The 21018-nt window shown below is 37.5% G+C and overlaps 2 protein-coding genes across 4 annotated transcripts in view; one reads left to right on the top strand and one right to left on the bottom strand.

The window, feature by feature from the left end:
* The window catches only part of LOC113234644 (synaptic vesicle glycoprotein 2B), a 48613-nt gene extending 40940 nt beyond the window's left edge, over window positions 1–7673 (top strand). For both annotated transcript variants that reach the window (XM_026470041.1, XM_026470042.1), the window contains exons 5-11: window positions 1825–1958; window positions 4541–4731; window positions 4909–5057; window positions 5267–5669; window positions 5802–6064; window positions 6305–6464; window positions 7014–7673. In XM_026470041.1, coding sequence (XP_026325826.1) covers window positions 1825–1958; window positions 4541–4731; window positions 4909–5057; window positions 5267–5669; window positions 5802–6064; window positions 6305–6464; window positions 7014–7197 — 1484 coding nt within the window. In that variant the 3' untranslated portion in view covers window positions 7198–7673. The remainder of the gene's footprint in view (window positions 1–1824; window positions 1959–4540; window positions 4732–4908; window positions 5058–5266; window positions 5670–5801; window positions 6065–6304; window positions 6465–7013) is intronic.
* A 2654-nt stretch (window positions 7674–10327) lies between these two features.
* On the bottom strand, window positions 10328–20019 carry LOC113234645 (titin-like). 2 transcript variants are annotated; one of them, XM_026470043.1, is made up of 5 exons: window positions 19583–20019; window positions 18949–19025; window positions 17686–17871; window positions 17014–17075; window positions 10328–16917 (listed from the first exon to the last, which is right to left on the bottom strand). In XM_026470043.1, exons 1-5 carry the CDS (start codon window positions 19753–19755, stop codon window positions 11083–11085), a joined length of 6333 nt encoding a protein of 2110 aa, XP_026325828.1. In that variant the 5' UTR covers window positions 19756–20019; the 3' UTR covers window positions 10328–11082. The 2 variants fall into 2 exon arrangements, with proteins under 2 accessions (XP_026325828.1, XP_026325829.1); XM_026470044.1 differs by having other exon boundaries at window positions 10329–16917; window positions 17695–17871.
* Window positions 20020–21018: the final 999 nt, after the last annotated feature.

The following is a 21018-nucleotide window of genomic DNA, read 5'->3' as shown; positions in this document are numbered from 1 at the left end:
AGAGTCGGTAAACTATTAGAATTGCGAAAAATATATTCTTTGTCGCACAAGGCCACAAAAGTGAGTAAACAATCGGCCGGGCGCAATGAAAGAGAAGAAATACCGATTCGTAACAAATTTTCGTTTCTAATGTTTCTCATAAATCAATAATCGAGTATGAAATCGTAACTTATCAGAAAAGAAACCTATCACAAAAAAAAACTAGAAATTGTAATGCTATTTACAACAACGTATGTGTGCATGGGTATGTTGTTTACTATTCGATATAATACTTGCATTCCGAAGAGTCGGCGGTTCATAGATTTTTGATAACAAATGGAAATCTTAAAAAACACAATTGACTTTCTATGGAATGAGTTACTTGATATAAACAGCCAACAATGTAATAGGAGCACAGAGACAGTATTTTGCATTTCCTGGATTTACAGGATGTTAGGTTGTTGACAGTAGACCTTTATTGGGGTTGTGTGATATTTCAAATGTAGTGTGTGAGGGAAGATTATCGTAATTAGTAACAACAGCAAGCCACATCTAAACTTGTTGACCGGTAGGTACTTATGTATTAAAAAAAAATTAAATGCAATTAATATTATTGAATTTTAACTTTATAATAATTGCATGCTTGAAAATGGTAAATGTTGCGGACGACTTTTAATATTTTTTTTATTTAATAGTTTATTGTACAGGAAAAATACAACAAGTCACAAAGAATACAAGCGAAATTAAAAACAAAAGGTTCTGCTTATTTCTAATAGAAATTTCTTCCTGCAGACCTAAATACATATTTTTTCACAAAATTTAGTATAAAGAAAAGGTACCACCGGCTTATTTATTTCTACCACAACGCAACAGTACTTTGTTCTGCATTTATGAGTAGGAAGACCAGCACCGTCAGAAATAGGAGAATTATCTTACGTCTCATGGCTGGTACCGTATTTGCGCCTACCTGGTGAGTCACCGGAGAAGCGGGAAAAACTGTTTTGCTAAATCAAATGATTTAGGTATTTACTATTAAATAACGATCTTATAAAAACATACGATATACTTAAGGATATTGTCTAAAGAATGTGCTAACTCGTTACACGATAGGATGTACTTTACTTGAACGTATAAAATCCCGAAAACAGGCAAAATATATGTCTAAAACGAATTATTTAAGAATAAAATATCTAACTTTGCACATAATTTTACTCGGAGATATTTCTCTTTAAATACCTAAATAAGATTTATGTTATAATAAACTAGTGGAGTAATTTCACAAAAAAAGAATTGAATGTAAATTCAATAAAAATTTAATTAAGATTTATGTATTGTCGATGTAGACAACATACGGCATTAACTTAAACCTTAGTGGTTTTTAAATCTTGTAATAATTGTTTGTTTTGTACGTACTACAGAGAACTTCCTAGATTTTTGTTTTCAACTGGAGCCCTATGGTTATTAAATTCACATTTATCCCAAAACTTGAAAATTGCCCAGCGGTTTAACGACTGTCGCCATTAGACGCTTGCGAACGTCGGGTCAGTGTCAAAGTTTCTCCGCCTGTTCTTATTTTATACATTTAAATCCTCACTCCGCACCTCACCTCCTAAAATCTAGGCTCGCATTGAAATACCTCGCCTTAAATGTCTTGGACTCAATTTACATTGCCGAATTTTTGTAACGAAATTGTAAATAACTTAATGAACTTTATGGCAATAGTGTAACGTACAAACTATGGTTACAAAAAGTCCATTCCATTCCGTTCCGAAGCTATTTAAATTGAGCCTTAATATCGGTAGACTGTTTGTTTGTGGATTTGAATAAAAAAAAACTTTATGTCAGGTTATGGACGGTTCCACTACCTGCTGCTGGCAGTCTGCGGGCTGGTCAGCACTTCAGAGGAGATGGACGTCATCTCCATGTCCTTCATCCTGCCTTCGGCCCAGTGCGACCTAGACCTCACCACGCAGACCAAAGTAAGTTATTAACTTGTAAACCGCCTTCAAAAACAGATAAGTTATCTGTTTACCCCGTTTATATGTATGTGGGTACGATCACATATTTGTCTTCACAAACACAACTAAGCACCGAAGACATAATCGTTTCGAATTATGCAGTTTTAGAACGCAAAGTTTTTTTTGAAATAAAGATTTCTTTGATTGACATTCATTCAGGTGCAACAATGTAAATTTTGTAACGCGGAAATAAAGTCCATTTTTTCGTGTAAAAATAAAATTGCTAATTTTAAATAGTAGTAGGAATACAACGTTACTTAGCACTCTATTCACTAATTTCTAACAAAATGGGACCGTGACATCACGCTTTGCTTTAACACCGTGCGAAATTTGAACATGTCCTCCAAATGACGTCGCAAATCGGCCACATTTTTTAAATACGACTGTGAGTACAAGTGAGGTTTGTAGCGATGTCAAAATAACAGTTTTTTGAACATACAGCTTGTTATGTATACGGGCAACTTACGTTTTATATAGAGCTTAGATACGTTTTTGTATAATATACAATGTTACTATTAATGTATTTAAGAACTTTAATATATGTAAATATTCAATGTTACTAGAGCTACGAAGTGCTTCTAAGAACTGACCTAACGATTCTTTTGTTAAATAACAAAAAACACTATTCACTTCCTTTGCCAAAATATCCGTCCAATGTCAATTGATCAACGCTGCATGTCCTAAGCATTACTCATTATTTTCAATGCCTACCAATTATTTTCAAAATCACTATACAATGAGCATCTTATTACTATGGTTATACTCACAAAACTAAATATTACGGACCTACTTAACTAGGTATGCAAATTCTCAATACTTAATGAGTTATGGTTAGTTTTCTAAATGCTGAGGGTAAGCAAGGTATTGTGTCATCTTTATGTTCTGAGAGGTAATCAATTAAGTTCTCATTCATTTTGCTTCCAAAATTAGACTCCCAAAAATAGAAATACAAAGACAAAGTTATTTATGAATGACGGTCAGCTAAATAATTAAAAGCATGTATAATTACGAGTATAAGAGAACAATTGTAAATAATACTACCGAGACTTCCAATCTGTCGCTACAGATTAATTTATAATTAGATACTAAGGTCTCACTGTCTTCCTTGCCCGTCACTACCTTTTTAACTCATTTCAATCCGGTGCGCTCGGATCGTAGTACAACTACTACTCTTGTCAAGATTTCTGATGACGTTCCATTAGGGATGGACAATCAGCTTACTGTCCTCACATTGTTGGACGTCAGCAATGCCTTCAATATTGTCGGCTTCGAAATATTACTTTTTTTATTTTTTATTTATTTATTAACTTATATACATTTTTATATTGATTTGAGCTGCTTGATTCTCTTGGCGTTTCATTAACAGTAATTGACTGGTTTCGAAGCTACGGCGTACGGGCGCCAGCAGATTCGTTAAGACTATTCTCTTTCTAACTTATCTACTATGTTACTGCTGGCGTGCCGCAGGGTGTCATTTTTTCCCCTCTTCTGTTTACAATCCTCATCAATTCCAACACCTCTTTACTCACTTCTTCATACCATCTTTATGCAAATGATCTTCAAATTTATTCATTTGTGTGGTCTCTTAGAGTTAATCCTGTCAAGACCCATATTGGCAGCCCCAGGTTCATATCGCGTATCGACCCTGTCTTATTGCCTCCCATGGCATGGCGTCAAATGGCAAATCACTATACGGGATACCGTTAGGAACCTTGGAGTCACTTTTGATACGAGCCTAACTTGGAAACCTCAAGTCACCGAAGTTAGTAGGAGACTGTTTGCTGCTTACATGTCCTTTCCGGCTAGGAAATTTTGTACCCATTCCGACTAAAATTAGTCTGGCACAGTCGCTCCTTTTGCATAATTCTAGATATGCGGATGCTTATTATTTAGACTTGTCTGGGAGTCTACTCAACAAGTGGAGCGGTTGCAGAATGTATGCATTAGCCTCTACTAAATACGAGTCACCTATAAGCCGCTTTGGCACTTGATTTTTTTCTGGTATGCCGATATTTTTTAGTAAATATAGAATTTTACTAGAACCGTCTCCTGGGAAGTTCTTTAAGATTATTACGACAATAACTAAAAATTAAAGGCTTGGCTTTCAAAGTGCAACATTCCATTAATAGCAATTTTGCATGATTTGAAGGTATGCAGACGATAAAATTGATTTCCTAGCGGTGGATATAATCACACCGAGATTAGATCGTTTTATGTTACTCTAAACGTGATTGAGCAATGACTGAATACTACAAGCTTCCCCATTTTACACTACATTCTAAATACTTTAGATTTCGTATGGATCATATTAATATTAAATCTATGGATTATAAGGATTTATAAGACACTTAGCAAAGAAAAACAACGTTTAAACAATTTACGTTATGCCTAAATTTCTTTTTTGAAAATACATTTACTATTCTTCTAAACCATACATCTTCACATCATATTGTTCTTAGGTGGTAATCGATGGAATTTCCATTGCCTTGAGATTTGATTACAGTATGTAGTATGTTTACCCTACATACATTTGTTTCTTTCAGGGATGGCTAAACAGTATAATCTTCATCGGCATGATGGTGGGGGCGTACGCGTGGGGCTCTGTGGCGGACTCTTTGGGCCGCAAACGGGTGCTTATAGCTATCTCCATCATCAATGCACTCGCCATCGTCGCCTCTTCATTCAGTCAGAACTACGCACTCTTCATGGTGTTTCGTTTTATCAATGGTGCTGCGTAAGTGTTGTTCGGAAACATTGTAGTACATGTTGAGACTATCTAATAAATATATCAATCAAGTTAGCAAGTCAGTGGTCAAAAGATATCTAACCAATAGCATCTGGTAGAAAGAAAATTATGCATAGATCTGTAAGATACCTTTAGTTGGTAAGTAACAATTTTTTTCGTTTTTAGTCTAGGAGGATCAGGTCCAGTGATTTGGTCCTACTTCGCAGAGTTTCAACCTAAAAAGAAACGAGGTGCTATGTTGAGTTTCATGGCTGCTTTCTGGACGCTCGGTAATCTCTTTGTCGCCGGTCTGGCCTGGGTCATCATCCCCAGTGGTGAGATATTTAAAATATATTTGACAATCATCTGCCGTACCTACAACATAATATTTATTCATCTTACATCACAGGTTATCTTACTTTGAGAGTCATGGAATAAATAATATCTTGTAATGATTTAACTATATCCTAGTTTTGATGTTTTGTTGTAACATGTACATTATTATTATATCTAACGATGAATTTATGAATTATTTTCTTTCCAGAAATCGGAGGAGAAACAGGAGGTTTTGTCTACAACTCATGGCGTATCTTCCTTCTCGTGATGTCACTGCCGTCCTTCCTCGTCGCCGCTCTTCTGTTCCTTCTGCCAGAATCTCCCAAATTCTTAATATCGACCGGTCGTCATGACGCTGCATTAGAAGTCTTCAAAGGTATCTATATGATGAACACTGGCCGAAGCAAAGAGGAATATCCAGTCAAGCAGCTCCTTGTAGAAACACCTCTATACACAAAGCCAGAGAAGGCCATCGAGGCTAATAAAGAACCAAAGTCAAAAATGAGAAGAATGCTCAGCGACATCGTTGAACACAGCAAACAGTTATTCGTACCACCTATACTCAAGTTCACTACGATCTCTATCACAATCAATTTTACATTCCATATTGGGTGAGTTTCTTACTTCATTAGAGTTCATTGAGTCTCGAGTGGCCCACTCGAGGGGTTTATGAAAAAAATTCTAACAAAGTTGCAATTAAGTAAGTAACTATACATACTTATGATGACAATTGTTGTCTACAGGTATTACGGTCTTATGATGTGGTTTCCCGAAATGTTCAACCGTTTTGACGAATGGTCGAGGACGCACGACAACGCTCCAGCTGACATTTGCCAAGTGACAGCCTTTGTGACGCAGCAGGGCACACACTCCTCAGCTACTTCATGCGACTCCCATATACACTCTGATGTATTCATGGAGTCACTGATCACAGTCGCCGCTGCTATTCCTTCCAACATCTTTGCTGTGCTCGGTATGGACCGGCTGGGCAGGAAGTTTTTCTTAGGTAAGAAAATTGTGAATTTGACTAATCAGTTGTTCACTATCGGATAGGTTTATAATTCCTTTGGGTCGAATTATTCATTTTATTAACCTAAGACAAAAAGACATTGCAGCTCGCAAGCCATTTCTTGTCTTTTGACTACTGCGTAATCATCACTTAAAAGACCCCGCAAATAAATAAATTCCCATTGCATCCTCAAATTTAATGTATACAGTTTATATGCATAAACTGCTTTATTTTCAGTATTCGCCACCTTCTCAGCGGGCTCTTGTTCGGCCGCCATGTATTTCGTGTATAACAAGACGAACAACCTGATCGTCAGTGCCATCTTCAGTTCAGTCATCTCGTGCGGCAACGCCTCACTGGATTGTCTCATCACTGAAGTCTTCCCCACGAACTTACGGTAAGTTTTTTCTCTTTTAAAGACACTTCAGTATAAATGTAGTTACAAATTCTCTCTTATCTAACACAAGCAGACTTCGTCTGGTGGCACAATTAGTCTCAATTTATATTGCGGTGGAACGGAATGGAGCGAATTTTTGTAACGATATTGTACAAAGCGTAATGGTCAATTGCGTAATGTACAAACTACATAAGAACCAAAACACGCGTCGCGCGTCTTCCGCGGAATTCTCGCGCATGCTCGAAAATGCTCGCGCATTCGCGAGAATTCCGCAGTTGCCGTCGGCGACGCCTGACAAATCCTCGGGAAGTGGCGCGAAGGTAGGCGCAGTGTGGCGTCAAACATCGAGGAAATACTACAGCCTCAAGGCGCGGCCACTGAAATACTCGAGCATTCTAGCGACAGCTCGAGCCTTTTCATTGGCGCGGAGGCGAAATTGACGCTTCCATTCCATTCCGGTCCGCTGAAATGTAAATTGAGCCTTAGTGTTTATGTAATATCTGAGTAGTCTTTGTTTTCTTTTTATCCTTAATCTTCTAATTTCAACAGAGCAACCGGTGTAGCCATATCCATGGTAGCAGCACGTTTGGGAGGGATTATCGGTAATGTAGTAATAGCAACTTTACTGGATTCATACTGCCCAGCTCCCACCTTCATCGTAGCAGTTTTGCTGGCTGGGGGTGGTCTCATGTGCCTCTTCCTGCCAAACACCACGCGTCAAGCTCTGCAATAACAGCGGCACAATCCGTCGATTAGAGTTGTTTACAACTTGCTGTCGATTTGTTATAGAATCTAACCTGTTTTTAGAGTTATATTGAGATCTGACGCAGTGCGCTTACATCCAGAAGTCAAGCTGGCCAGAAGTCGGAGTTCTCGATATCGTCAAAGAACGTGATTAGGCTGTCGATATATTTGTACAATATTTTTATATTTAAATGAATTTTTTATTTATGAAACCGGATAGAGATATTCCTAATAACTGACTGTTGTAGGTTGTTAACTTGTAGTTTAACTTGAAACTAAGTTTCATACTTTCTTTGGTAGTATTATAAGGTTTAAGCATCATTGCGATTTTGTTGTATATTGCAACTATTTTCATATCACGAATTTATAATTTAGTGATTGTTACCGTAGTCTGTAGTTACTTAGAGTAGCTAAGCCATGTGAACCAACCAGATGTACAACACCTGTACCAGAATCTTGTAAATATTTTAATATTATATTTTCACATTTTGCATATTATTATCAATTTCACCTGTAAATTCATAGATGCAAATAAAATAATATCACATGGAAAGTAAATGATAATTAAATATTCATTGTGTTTTATTTCCTATTAACAGTGAGATTAAAGCGTGAAACACACCGAGCTCAGACCCGGGGGGTTTTTTTTAAATACCACGGATTAAAAAAACCAAATTCTGTATATTATGCAAAATTTGTACATGAGCTCCGAGACTACACAGGTATAACCTTAAAATAATAAATCAAACTAACACAGGTATAACCTTGAAATAATTAATCAGTTGTATCTTCTAAACAAAGGAGCGAATAATTCTAAAATTCGCGACTAGAACCGACTAATTCACGACTTTTTCCGGGTGCAATCAGATATACGCTAGCTGTGGTTCTCGAGATTCACAAATGGCGCCGCCGGAATAAGGTTATTCCAGCGTGGACATCTTGTTTTTTGAACCCTCTCAAATTCACCATTTAAACTTCTTCACAAACAAAATCTATTTAAAATATTTAGGAAACGATTTAGGACATCACTAATTGATTCGAATTCGAGCTGTCAGATCGACAGAGTTCGACTGATGTTTATCTAGAATACATTTTTCATGATGTGTACGATTTTTCTACGTAAATGTGCGTACGGACAACGTCACATCAGACTACATTATTACTACACATTTTTGTTCGAAAATCACCTCCATTGCAACGGAACAAGATACGTCAATGTGTACCTTGATGTGCTGGCGTGTGTACATACCTTTCAATGAAAATAATTGAATATGCAATCTCTTCTAAACAAAGGAGCAATTAATTCTAACATTTTGTGACTAGAACCAACTAATTCACGACTTTCTGGGTACAATCAGATCTAAAAATAGCTGTGGTTCTTGAGATTCAAAAATGATGCCGTCGGAATAAGCTTTTCCAGGGTGGACTTTAAAATACCTTAATAACTTCAAAACGACTAAATCAAGACTTTTTTAGTGTAATCAAATCTGTGCTAGGTGTTGTGGTTCTCGAGATTGAGAAATGATGCCGCTGGAATAAGCTTATTTCAGAGTGGTCAGTAAAACAGCAACTTTTGATAGGCGGACCGACTAAATCTAGTTTTTAGCGACTATAACCGACAAAATAGCTACTTTTTTCTGGCTAGTCAAATTTCAAACATTGGTCCATGGTCACGCTGGAATAAGACACGCACAGTAAAACACCTTAATACTTCAAAACGGCGTAACGACTAAATCTACTTTTTCTTTTTTACGTATAGAACCGACTAAATCACGACTTTTTTCTAATCTAAGCTAGGTGTTGTGGTTCTCCGTGGTTCAGCGTGGATAGCAAAACACGCTTCTAACTTTTAAACGGCGGGCCGACCGACTAAATCTAGTTTTTTTGCGACTAGAACCGACTAAATCACGACTATATATCTGGCTAATCAAATTTCAAAAACTCGACTATGGTCACGTTGGAATAAGGCACACAATTTTGTAGGAGTTACTTTTCCCATAACGAAATTTTGGTGTCCTAAGTGTGGTTTATCAATGATGCATTTGACTTTATACACATGGGTAATTGATAATAATTGAAACTTTAAACGCTATGTGGTAGTCTCGTGAGCGACGTGACCCGCTAAAGGATCGAATATATTATGATATTCCCGGGTTATGAGAAATGATAGACCAACACAGGTAGTAAACACGCGTTGGCTCAGCCTTGCAACGCAACGCTACGTTGTTGCATCGATTCAAACACGTGTAAAATGATATACAGATGAGCTTCGAACGCGATTCTCACATGCGTTTGTACAGCTTTATACGCGCGTTTGAATCGATACAATACAATTTGCTTTTAATAATAATAATAATTCGTTATTTCGGACCATAAAATATCCATAGTATGTCAGTAAAAGAACTTATATCAAGGTTAGTAATAATCATTGCAACTTAATTATATTTCGAACTGGGCTACGCCCTTAACTTGCACTATCCAATGTTTCAAGATAGGACAATCATATCTTCCCGATATAGCATTTAAAATGTTGTTAGTACTGAGCCTCACGCGACTCACCAGCGAGACAATTTTTTGCGCATGATGGCCTGGAAGCTGTCCGTGTGAGCCACCGCCAACATACCCGATGCGTAATGCACCACGTTAGCAATCCCATCAGCATTCTAAATGCATTATTATATTGCACGCGCAGGGCGTTAAAGGCTCGTTTTGTATACGTAACCCACAAGCTGCTCGAGTAAAAAGATTGACTATAAGTTTTAAAAAGCGTTATTTTAACTTCGTAGGAGCATCGAGCAAACCTGCGGGCAAGCATATTATACTCCTAACCGCCAACGCCCTGCGCTCCCTTTCAACATCCAGATCATAGTTTAGATCACTTGTTAAAATATGACCAAGATACTTTAGTTTATCTGTAACCTTCAACGGAACTCATTCAACATAATAGTCCCAACAGCGTCGTATACGCGCCTTTGTGAAACGCGCGTCGTTTGCGCGTAAACAATACGCCATGTGCACTCTTATGAGAAGTACATAAAATAAAAATAAATTAATTATGATTAAACTTTATTTATTAAAACTACACAGAAGTTATATTACTAAAGAATCCAGTTCATATTGATCTAGATTCCGTCAGTAGATCACTCAAACAAATCAATATGCGCCTTCGACATACATTAAAAGTTACTTCATCAATATTGTACTTAACATTAATGCTAAATTATGATATTAATATAGTCTGTTACAGTTTTAGCGACCGATGATTTCGCGTACAGTACGGTGACTTCATTCGTGTGTACCTAAGTAGCGAAACACAATACCCTCTTCTGTGGCAGTAGCACTAACGTCCATGTACACTACATTGTACACAATCACTATTCCATAGTACATGATAGACATTATAAAAAATATCGTTATAACTAGATTTTAATATATTACAGAATATACGATCCAACAATATCATAACTCAATTAAAATTTACAATAGTAAATTCTTAAACTAAATATTCTTTACCGTATGCATTATTAATAAATCTACATGTGTATTCAACTCAAACACGACTTAAGAGAAGGTGTTACAATACTCGCCTCCTATACTTTATATTTACACGTTCAACTAACGGCGTACGTTTACAACGCTGGATTACACTACCATACCTCACCAACAACATCTCAACATCAATTTATCGAACCCCATCCAGCACTTTCAGTAACGACATAAAGCCTTTCGAAACCGCTATGAAAAGCTACAAGATACCTACTGCAAAATTCAGTAAAACTTAACTCTATTGCACGTTTCGTAATATCGTAATCTGCTTATCTATAAATAATAAATAAAATTTTCACGATGAATTTTCGCCACACCGATTAGAAATTTAGCTGTGACGAGAAAGATCGTTGACTGAGAGCTGTATAGCGGGCTGCAGCGGTATTTCGGCGGAGTTTTCAGAAGTATCTGATCCGGGCGTGAGCAGACGACGCGCGCCCGCCCACGTTGCACCTTCTTCTGCTTCCGACTCGCGTACTTCAATGGATGACGGCGACCCCACCGTCGACTCTACACTCGACACCGTCCTCTCCGCCACGTCGTCTGTCAAAATGGGCATTGACTTACCGACAGTCTCCTCGTCTGTGAGTAGTGGCATCGATATCGGTCCTGCGACCTCCGCTTCCTCGTTGGCAGTGAAATCCATCTCCGTGTTCGGCGAGGTTAGCAGTGACGTTGCATAGTTGGAATTGCTTAAGGGGTCGGTCGTTTTGGGAGCTATTCGTGGGTCCGTCACTGTGATCGGTAACTCTAAGGATGTCGGTACCGTTTGTGGGGTGACGCCGATCACAGCGAGGCCGTCTTCCAGATTTGAAGGCACCGTAGTCGGTTCGCTGACTGCTTTCGTGGGTACCTCGACTGGTGTCATAATGGGCTGATTTAAAGTTGTACTAGTTTCCGACACGCGGCAATGCACCGATACATTAGCGTTTAAATCTCTGAAATCGGGTGCCTCGTCTCGTGATGTGTCAGCGTGAAAAACGTCGCTGTTGGCCAGCGCCGCTTCTAGTATGTCTCTACGCTCAGGTTGAGGCGCAAATACCGGTGCTGGTTCTATAGTCATTGGAACAAGTTGATTATTTTCTAGAACCAGAGGTCTGTTATCGATGGGCGTCAGGGTTCCGTTATCTTCAACACACAGATAGAAAGAGCCTGGTGGTCCTCCAAAGTTCTCTCCGGGCACTGCCAGCAGTTGCCCGTCTGAAAGTTGCGCTTGAGGAGGTTCTGCAACTGGCTCGACCTGTGCCATCGCTGGTTCAGGTTGTGGAACTACAATGGTCGGCTCCGACTGTCGTGCAATTGCCGTAGAAGGCAGAAGTTCTTCAAAGTTATCTAGTTCGGTGTAGTTCTGGGTGGTCGAAACAGACACTGTGTTGGAAACTGCTGGTACATTGTTCGAGATCGATGCAGTTGCAGTCAGTGTAGTATTAGACAAAGATGTTAAAGGTGGCAATGGTACTGAAGGGGTAGGTGTTACGACTGGAGTGGGCGTTGGCAATAGTACTGGTGTGGGAATATGCGCCGGAGCAGGAGCTATAGCGATTTCTTGTTTCACTTTTTTTGCCGGCGATGGCGAAGCTGTAACAGACTTCCGTACTCTTTGTTTTTGAATCACAGGTTGGATAATAGGCTCCTTAGGAGATATAGTAATGGACTTTTGCATAATTTTGTTTTCTTGTACAGGTGCTGTAACTTTCTGCACAATCTGCCCTGTCCTTTGTAGATGCTCAAATTGGGCAGCTGTTAATTGCATCACTGCTCCTGATTTCTGTTGTAGGAATATTAAAGGTTCCGATGTTGTTTTCTGAATAGCTTGAACCAGCTTTTTAGGCTCAGATGCCACTATCCGTTTTGGTACCGGTTTGAGAGCTGGTCTTATTTCAGGCATTGGGGCGATATTTTGAGTCGCGGTTGCAACACGGCCACCAACAATTAATTGTCCTTTCGACGTAATTATGGCGCTCTTTTGTTGTTTAGGTACGATCTTGGTTTGTGCTTTCACATGTGTGGTAGATACAATAGTCTTAGGAGCTACTGGTGTGTTTGTAGATATTCTTTGAGTAATCGTTTTTAATTGTGATACATTAGGTTGTTGTTTATTCGGAAATAGAATTTTTTCATGTTCGGGAGTAAGAACTATCCGAGATTGAGCTCCTTGCGCATTAGTTATAATCATTACAGTGTTTCCAGGATTGGCGGTATCTGACGAAGATTGTATAAGTTTGGCAGACACCGGTTTATTTTCAGCTACACTAAGCGCTGGTTCTTGTCCCTTAGTTACAAGAACATGTGCTTTCCCAGTCTGTGGGTCTATTACAATTTTTTGAGTTCGGCCTGTCGTTCGAGGTGAACTAGTTGTTGGTAAAATTATAAATTTCTCAGTCTTAGCTGCGGTCTGAGGCACTTGTTGTATTAATGTAGCAGCTGGTTTGATTTCTTTAACAATCGGTTCGCTCTTCGTCATAATAATTTTTTGCTTACCAGTAGCTTTATCGATGACTAACATTGGTTTGGCGGCTCTCAATTTAGATGACTTTGAAAGGATGTTCGGAGTATTAGACTTCATATCGCTACTGGTATTCATTAGCAACGTTTTAACTTCAGGTTTGCTTGGGGGACTTATCGTAATCTTTTCGTTTTCAATTATAGAAGGCTTGGTTTTTATAAGTTTAGGCGGATTTGGCGGATTAGTTGTAATTAGATTTCCGTCTGACATCACGATTGGCATTTTTTCTATACTCTCTGGAGTTAAAATGTCATCAGATAACACAACAGGCATTGAATTTATGTCAAACATAGGTTCATTCACGGCAGAGGTATTATTTACCATAATTTTAGACTCGGTTGGTTGCACTACAAGTGATTCTTGGGGTTTTATTTTGTGTGGCTTTGTCGCGGTTTTAGTTATTTTCCGAATTTTGGGTTGTATTATAATTTGTTTAGGATCTGTTTGAACGTCAGGCGATGCTTGAATTGTAAATGTTTGTACTGACGAGCCATCTTGTGCTGCCATGTTACTGCGTGATAGAATAATTTTGTCCGGTGATGCAACTACTTCACTCAAATTATTAATATTCATCAAGTTTTTCGGAGGCCCAGTGCGTCGGATGATGATTTTCTGCTTTGTAGTCTGAGGTTTACCTTTCATTGACGATTTAGCAACGTCAAAATTCAAAATTTTTTCTTTGCCTGAAACTACCACTTGTTTGACAGGAGTGGTTTGTTTTATGGGTGCTGTTTTATTGACGGGAACTTTGACTGTAGGAGGTTCTTCCAAAATTTTTAACAATTTAGACGACGTAGTCTCGAATTTCGGACTTTTAATGGTTGATGGATCACTGCTGTTCTCAGTAGACAACAAAGCTACTTTCTGCTCAACGGTTTTATCCAAACCGTTATTTTGCTTGGTTTTAATAGTTGGACTGGGCAGATCCTTTTTCTTTATAACTTTAGTTTCTGCTATGTTAATTTTATGGTCCATAGACTCCGACATCTGCACTAACGATTGGGCAGCATTAAGGTTTTCACTTTTCTCTTGTTCAGTTTCGAACCGAATATTTAAGTTTTTATTATTTGGTATTAGTGGCGATTCGGTCTCAAGTTCAGCAGTATCAACAACTTTTGCTTCAAAAATATTACTATTGACAACATTGTCACTAGCAGGAACAATTTCTTCTACAATCTCTTCGTTTTCAACAAAGTTGGGTACATTAACAATGTCCTCATGTTCCGTGGCGTTATTTTGAATAGCAGATGAAGGCAAATTAATGAGCGTTTCTGCTATCTGAAGATCAGATTCAGATGGCAAATTATCTTTGACAATATCTGATACGACGTCAGTAACCACGTTTTCGTTAAGATTTGTGGCATCGTCTGTCAAGCCTTTCTGTATAATATTGACATGCAAGACTTCGTTATCTGTTGCAACATTGACTTCATTGGGTTGATCTATTTCCATTTTTTTGTTACCAACTTGATTGACACTCACTTCTTCAACAATATTGTCACCTATACAGTTGTCAGCTGGACCACTTTCTTTGTTATCATCTTCAAATAGGTCTTCAGGAAGGTCATTACTGACAATTCTCGGTACTCTGTCGGTTTCCCGCGAAACACTCAACAAAGCGTCTACTGCAGATGCAGTAGACTCATTCATGTAGGGCTGAATTAATGGTTGAAAAGACTTCAACAAATTTTGTTGTTTTTGAAAATTTGTTAATGGTGGTAGCTCTTTCAAAGAATCATTTGACTTTTGTGGAGATGTTTTAATGGCATCTTCCGTAAACGTAGGTGTATCCCTAGATTTCTTAGGACAGACAGAAAGTCTTGGTAATATTCCAGGGTTAGACGTAGATTGTTTTACAATATTTTCTACTTTACTTATGTTGTTTTCCACATCATCATCAACAACAAATTTTATTTTTGTCTCTTTTGTATTCCGGATTTTGAGATCAAATTGTCCTTTCTTGGGTGTTGATGTTATATTTTCCTCTATTACCATTGGTTCAATTTCGACCTGCTGGTCTTCAGGAGCTTTCTCAGGGCTGGCTTCAAGGAATTTCTCTGGCATAGTAGTACTATTTGACGGATAAATTGAATCTACTGTCCTATATTGACTTTCAATTGTATCCTTATTAGTATCAACATTCATCTTTTCTACGTTATCTAACACAGTGCAGTTTTGATCTTCGCCATTGTCCTCATTTTGAAGTAATTTATCGGGCAGTTCTTTGCTTATTGGTTTAATTTCTTGAGTAGGATACAGTACATCAAGCAAAGGTTTAGAATGAATAATTTGCGAATTGTCTACAATGTTTTCATTTGTTGATTTAGAGACATCAATAGTAAACTGCTCTGCTTCTATTTTCTCTTTCTGTGCTGCTTCAGCTTTCATTTTCTTAAGTTGTATTTTGGGAGCTAAACGAGCCACTTTCACGGGTTCCACTGGTGGCGATTCCCTGGCTTCAGGCGACGACACAGCTTCGGAACCATTTAATTCAGTCTCCGACAAATCCATTCTTTCAGCAGCGTTCAGCTGCTCTGCCACGTATTTTCCTATAGCATCTTGGCTTCTAGAATGTCGGCTCCGAAAAAATGTTTTTGTTTTAAATATAGTTTTCGTAGGCTTTGTCGTAGTAACAGTATTATCTGGTTGACTAGACTCAGCCGAAGCAGCGTCAGGCTTTTTATCAGGGGATTTTACGATCGAAGGCTCAGGAAAATTTTCCTCGACTTTCAGGGGTTCTGGTACACTTGGTAATTCTGGAACAGTTGTCTTATTAAGTAATTCAGCAACCTCTTTCGCCACATCTATGTCGTCTTCTACGCTAAGGCTCTTCGTTTCTTCTTTTCGTTTAGATGGATTTTTAACTCGCGGTATTTTCCTACCGGCATCAGCCTCCTCAGGCCAATCTTCATCTTCACAAAATTCGTATTTAGAGTCGCTAGAAGACTCAGGTTTGTCAGTAGATTCAGTTTCAAACTTTTTCTCAACAGGTGATGTTAAATCCCTAGGCAATTCTGCAGGAATAGGAGCCGCGGGAGATTCGGCACCCACAGGAATTTCGGGAGATCGAGACAACAATAATCCTGGGGATTCATCATTTGAATCTTCGTCAGCATCGTCCCAGTCAGCTAAAAGACTGCTTTTGATTTCTTCATCTGTCTTAGGTTTTTTGACGTTCTTAGTTTCAACTTTGTCATCTGTCGTGCGTTTTTTACCCTGCGACTTTTTAGGGTATTTATCTGATTTGTCTTTTCGCGGTCGTGGGATTTTAGGTGTTTTAGACAACTTAGGTGGAGACTTAACAGGCTTCGCAACAGGTTTTTTGCGTACCGGGGATGGTGTGTATGGCATATAAGTTACACTATGTGTTTTATTATGCATAATTAAAACGTTTAGGCGTGTGGTACTAAAATTACAAGATGGGCATGAATAACAACCTGAACTAGATGCCACAGGAGTTGAGGGCATAGAAGATTTAGTTGGTGTCACAGGCACAGAAGTTTCTACCTTTGGCGATTCTTCCTTCTCTTCAGCAACTTCGGAGCCAGCACGACTTGTGGAAGGTGTAGAACTGTCTGCAGGTTGACTAGTGGCTTCTTTATCTTTTGACCCTTGCAGTAAGATGTGAACTTTGTAATCACACTTTTCTTTATAAAGCTGAAAAAAAAGAGACAATTGAATTTAGAAAATAAAGTAAATTAACTGTAATTATTTTATGTTAAATGAATCAGTGTTTATTTCATAAAATATTACCTGTTTTGATGGTGTGGAAGCTTTTGGAGATTCTATAGGTTGTCTTAATCTTGTGCCCTTACCTGAAGTATGAAAAATTGACTATTTAATTTATAGTAAAAAAACATTATATATTCAGTATTTTTAAATATAATTCTAATTCTAACAACATATCTACAACAACACACACTAGAAAACTTAAAATGAAAATTTAAATATATTGACATGCACAGTTTGTCTATGTATGCACAAACAGGTTTAATTTTACATCAGCTCATGAGCTTATTTTGCTAGCTTGAATATGGTCATGACTATACTTAAAATAACAAACAACTAGCTAAAATATAAATACACTAAATATAAAATATAAATATAAATATAAATTCACATAAAAACCTTGGTTCCCCATGCAAAATGTAAATTCGTTTTAATTTACGAACTTTTATTGTATCACAATTATATAAATTTATAAATCAAGGAATGCCAAAATTTTGTACCAAAGCGAGAGAAATATAAAAAGATGTTAGATATTTCTTTAAGGAAAAAGTATAGTTCACACTTTTTGTTACATCTAGTATAGCAATTCTACCATAGTTAAGACAAAGTATGCAGGTAAAACATTGTGTTATTTATAATGAACCCAGAGTCAGTCATAGCACATACAATTTACTGAAAAACACAAATAAATATGACCTTTTTTACCAGAAACAGTAGTCTTTTTTGCAGGATCAATAAAGATTTCTTTGTAACTTTCTTTCTTCACTTCCTGGAACTCATCACGAGTGAGAATCTCTATGTCTCCTCCAACTGCTGTTTCAGCACGTATAACATCTTCAGGAAACTTCTCCATATTATGGCCGGGCTTAGATCGGTACATATCTGGTGTTGGAAAAGGAAATAGTATAATTATTATAAGAAATTATAAATTTCATAATTACAAACATTTGAACCTAGTTTACAATTACAATGAAATTGAGTTTATGTAGCATTGAAGGAATACAAAATTAAAAACAACATGTTCAAACATTGTCACAAGTAGTACTATGGCTAATAACTTAGGTATATGAATTATGCTTCTATACTACTTCACCATGATTTAACAAAACCTTAAATTGGTATCATAAAAAAAGAATCCATTTTCAATACCAGTTTTAATGTTTTGGAATTGCATAACTTTGAATTCGTGTTATTTTTTTGCCTATTATTCACCAAAACAAAGAGATCTCTGATAATAAAAACCTATAGGTTAACACATTTCCTGTATTCTCTACTTTGGTGCATATTTAAAATTGCAAGTTTACTCAATGGGAAGTGGTAACCAACATTCATACACATTTGTGCAGTACCAAGAAAGTGTCATTAATATTGCAAATGTGAATGCATTACTGCTGTTGGGACATAAGGGCTTAATTCTTCTGTGCCTGTAGTCATGCTCTCTCCAGCGATTAATCAGAACAGAAATGCTGCTTACGCCGCAACTTACCTATTTAGGTAGGGCAATGCAACCTACCAAAGCAGGTTCTTCACAGATAGAGAACCTTCCCCTATCTAGCAGGGTTTTGGCTCGTACATACATAGACTTCTTGGTATTTTTTTAACATCAAGTGACAATACGAACACATTGTGCACCTGATGGTAAGCTACATAACAGTTGCAGTGCCACTCAGTTTTAAATCGCAAACGTCTAAGGGGCACTGCCGCTGCACCTTTAACCCTGAGACACAAATTGACAAGCCCAATTGTGCTTGTAATTTCACCAGCACCCTTCAAAACCGGAATGCAGTAATGCTCAAATTACTGCTTGGCAGAAAGAGGTAAATCTGGTCCCACATCTCTCATTTCATCAACACATATTGATGCTTTTTAGAAGGTCATTGGCAAAAGGTACTCTTTTAATCCGCTTTCATTTCATTCTTTCATTTTGATATGTGGTATTTTTTAATTAATTTTACTTACATAGTCCTTTGTTAATAAACTCATTTTTGCGGCTGCAATTGTACTTGTATATGTAGTTGATATTCTTGACATATTCACTGAAATTGAATAAATTGAATTGTTAGAATCATTCAGGTAAAATAATGAACAGTGATAAAGCAAAAACTTACAAAACAGTTTTGTTTTAATAACTCCAGTGTGGCTTTTTTAATCAATCAAACAAGACTTTACTTTACAGTCCCATTATACACAAAAACAGTACCGTAAGCTTAATACAACATCCTAAAGTCCATCAGATGAATAGGGAAAAACTTACACAAGTGGACTGTGTTGTAAACCCCCGGTAGATATGTCTTCGGGTTCAAAGTAACATCCATAAATTGGGCTTCTAACAATAGTCTAAATTACCAAACTTGACTTTCTAAACAGTAACAAAAATTTACAATGAAAGACATGATTTCAGAAAAAGTGGTAAAATGAGATCTCTTAAATGCAAGCTTGAAGGTTCCACACAGTCAGAAAAACAATTCAGTAAAATTATGTAAATAAAATGCACTACAGTATAAGAACAAAGGAAGGGACAGCATCGGAGCTTTACCTGTAGCTTCCGCTTGATTAATTATGTAAACTGTACAGGTTACATTGGTAAACTTACTAGGTGTCCTCTTGGTAAAACTTGACGACCGCGATAGGGGGCTTCCGAAATGATGGTAAGACATCTGGGGGCAGCCTCTCCGGCCCCACCACCTCGCCGGGCCACCAACACGACCCAAGTTTCACCCATACCACGTCCCCGTCCAAATAATTAATTTCGGTTTGTTCACACATCACCACTTATCTCTTCAGGCGAAACGCACGACCATATTTTTGTTCTATATCCACTATACGTCAAGTGTCCATTAGCATAACACTTCCACTATATTTAAGGGCATGCCAAAGTATTCCACAGGTCGGCCGAGTAGTAAATCTAGTGAAAAATGCAGTAAAAGACTAGGTCTTTTATTATTTGTCAAAACAGTAGCAAAATATTAGTAGTAAATATAATTTACCGACTGCGTACGAAATTATTCCTTGGCCTTTGGGTTGGTAGCTCTGGTTAGCTACCAAAATATTTAAAGTAAATTTTTAATTAGTTTAATTGTATTTCATAAAACATTATTCCTTTTAATTTATCAAAATTAATTTAAAAATCGCCTAATTTATTATGGTCAAACAAATAAGTATCACTGTTGACGGACCGGACGTATGGAGTAGGGACAGCGTCAGCACGTACCAATATAACAAAATAAACTAAAATGTTGCAATATTTCAAATAATTGACTACTAAAATCGATACGGAAATCGATTTGATTAGTTTGTTCAAGAAATATATTTAATATTTCTTTATGATCTGTCTGCCTGTGCCTGGGGGCTTATTCTCGATCTCTGTCTGACATCCGTCCGAAACAATTACTGTCAAATAAGCAATACTTGACCAAATGAAAAGACGCGTGATGCGAATGAAGCTCATACTCATTGACTTACAAATAAATGGACGACGGGTCTAATACAAAAACCACAAAAAAAATGTGCCAAGCCAACCTATTCGAAATTTAAATAGTAATGTCATCGCAGTATCGCGCTGTCAGTCGAACAAATGAAGACTAAAGCGGTGTTTGGCGCTCTGTATACGATTTTAGCGCCTTACAAGTGCGGACACTTTTTAGCGCGGACCCGACGTCCATATAATTGTAAGTCAATGTTCATACTGGATACTTGTCTTTTAATTTTGACCTGACCCTGAGTAATTAATAAATATATCAATATTTCCTCATTTATGATTTTATTAACTCCACCTTTTGAGAACTCTTGACTTGAAGAGAATATCCAGACTCACAAATTAAGAATTATATTCTCACTCTACAACAAATACAATTTAACTCAAAATCTGGCAATTTGCCTTAAATATACGTCACAGCTTTGTCTGTAAATTAAATCATTGAAGAATAATTAAAATCTAAGTTCTGGCAGTATGGTTTAATCGGCGCATTCACTACCTGCATGGTAGTCCGCCGCGCAGCCAGGAGCCTGCTCACACACTATCTTGCGCAT

This window comes from Hyposmocoma kahamanoa, unplaced genomic scaffold (genome assembly GCF_003589595.1).
Source record: "Hyposmocoma kahamanoa isolate Upper Pololo Valley unplaced genomic scaffold, ASM358959v1 86, whole genome shotgun sequence".
Classification (NCBI taxonomy): Eukaryota; Metazoa; Arthropoda; class Insecta; order Lepidoptera; family Cosmopterigidae; genus Hyposmocoma; species Hyposmocoma kahamanoa.
The sequence above is the reverse complement of the archived record's forward strand: the minus strand, read 5'-3'. Positions and strand labels throughout refer to the sequence as shown.

Bases quoted from the DNA above. Each gene is read 5' to 3' on its own strand.
- LOC113234645 (XM_026470043.1), bottom strand. From the start codon at position 19,755: ATGTGTGAACAAACCGAAATTAATTATTTGGACGGGGACGTGGTATGG. The intron at 17,076-17,685 runs GTCATATTTATT...TTCATACTTCAG, and splicing joins TACTGTTTCTGGTAAAAAAG to GTAAGGGCACAAGATTAAGA. The intron at 16,918-17,013 runs GTAATATTTTAT...CTTTTTTTTCAG, and splicing joins CTTCCACACCATCAAAACAG to CTTTATAAAGAAAAGTGTGA.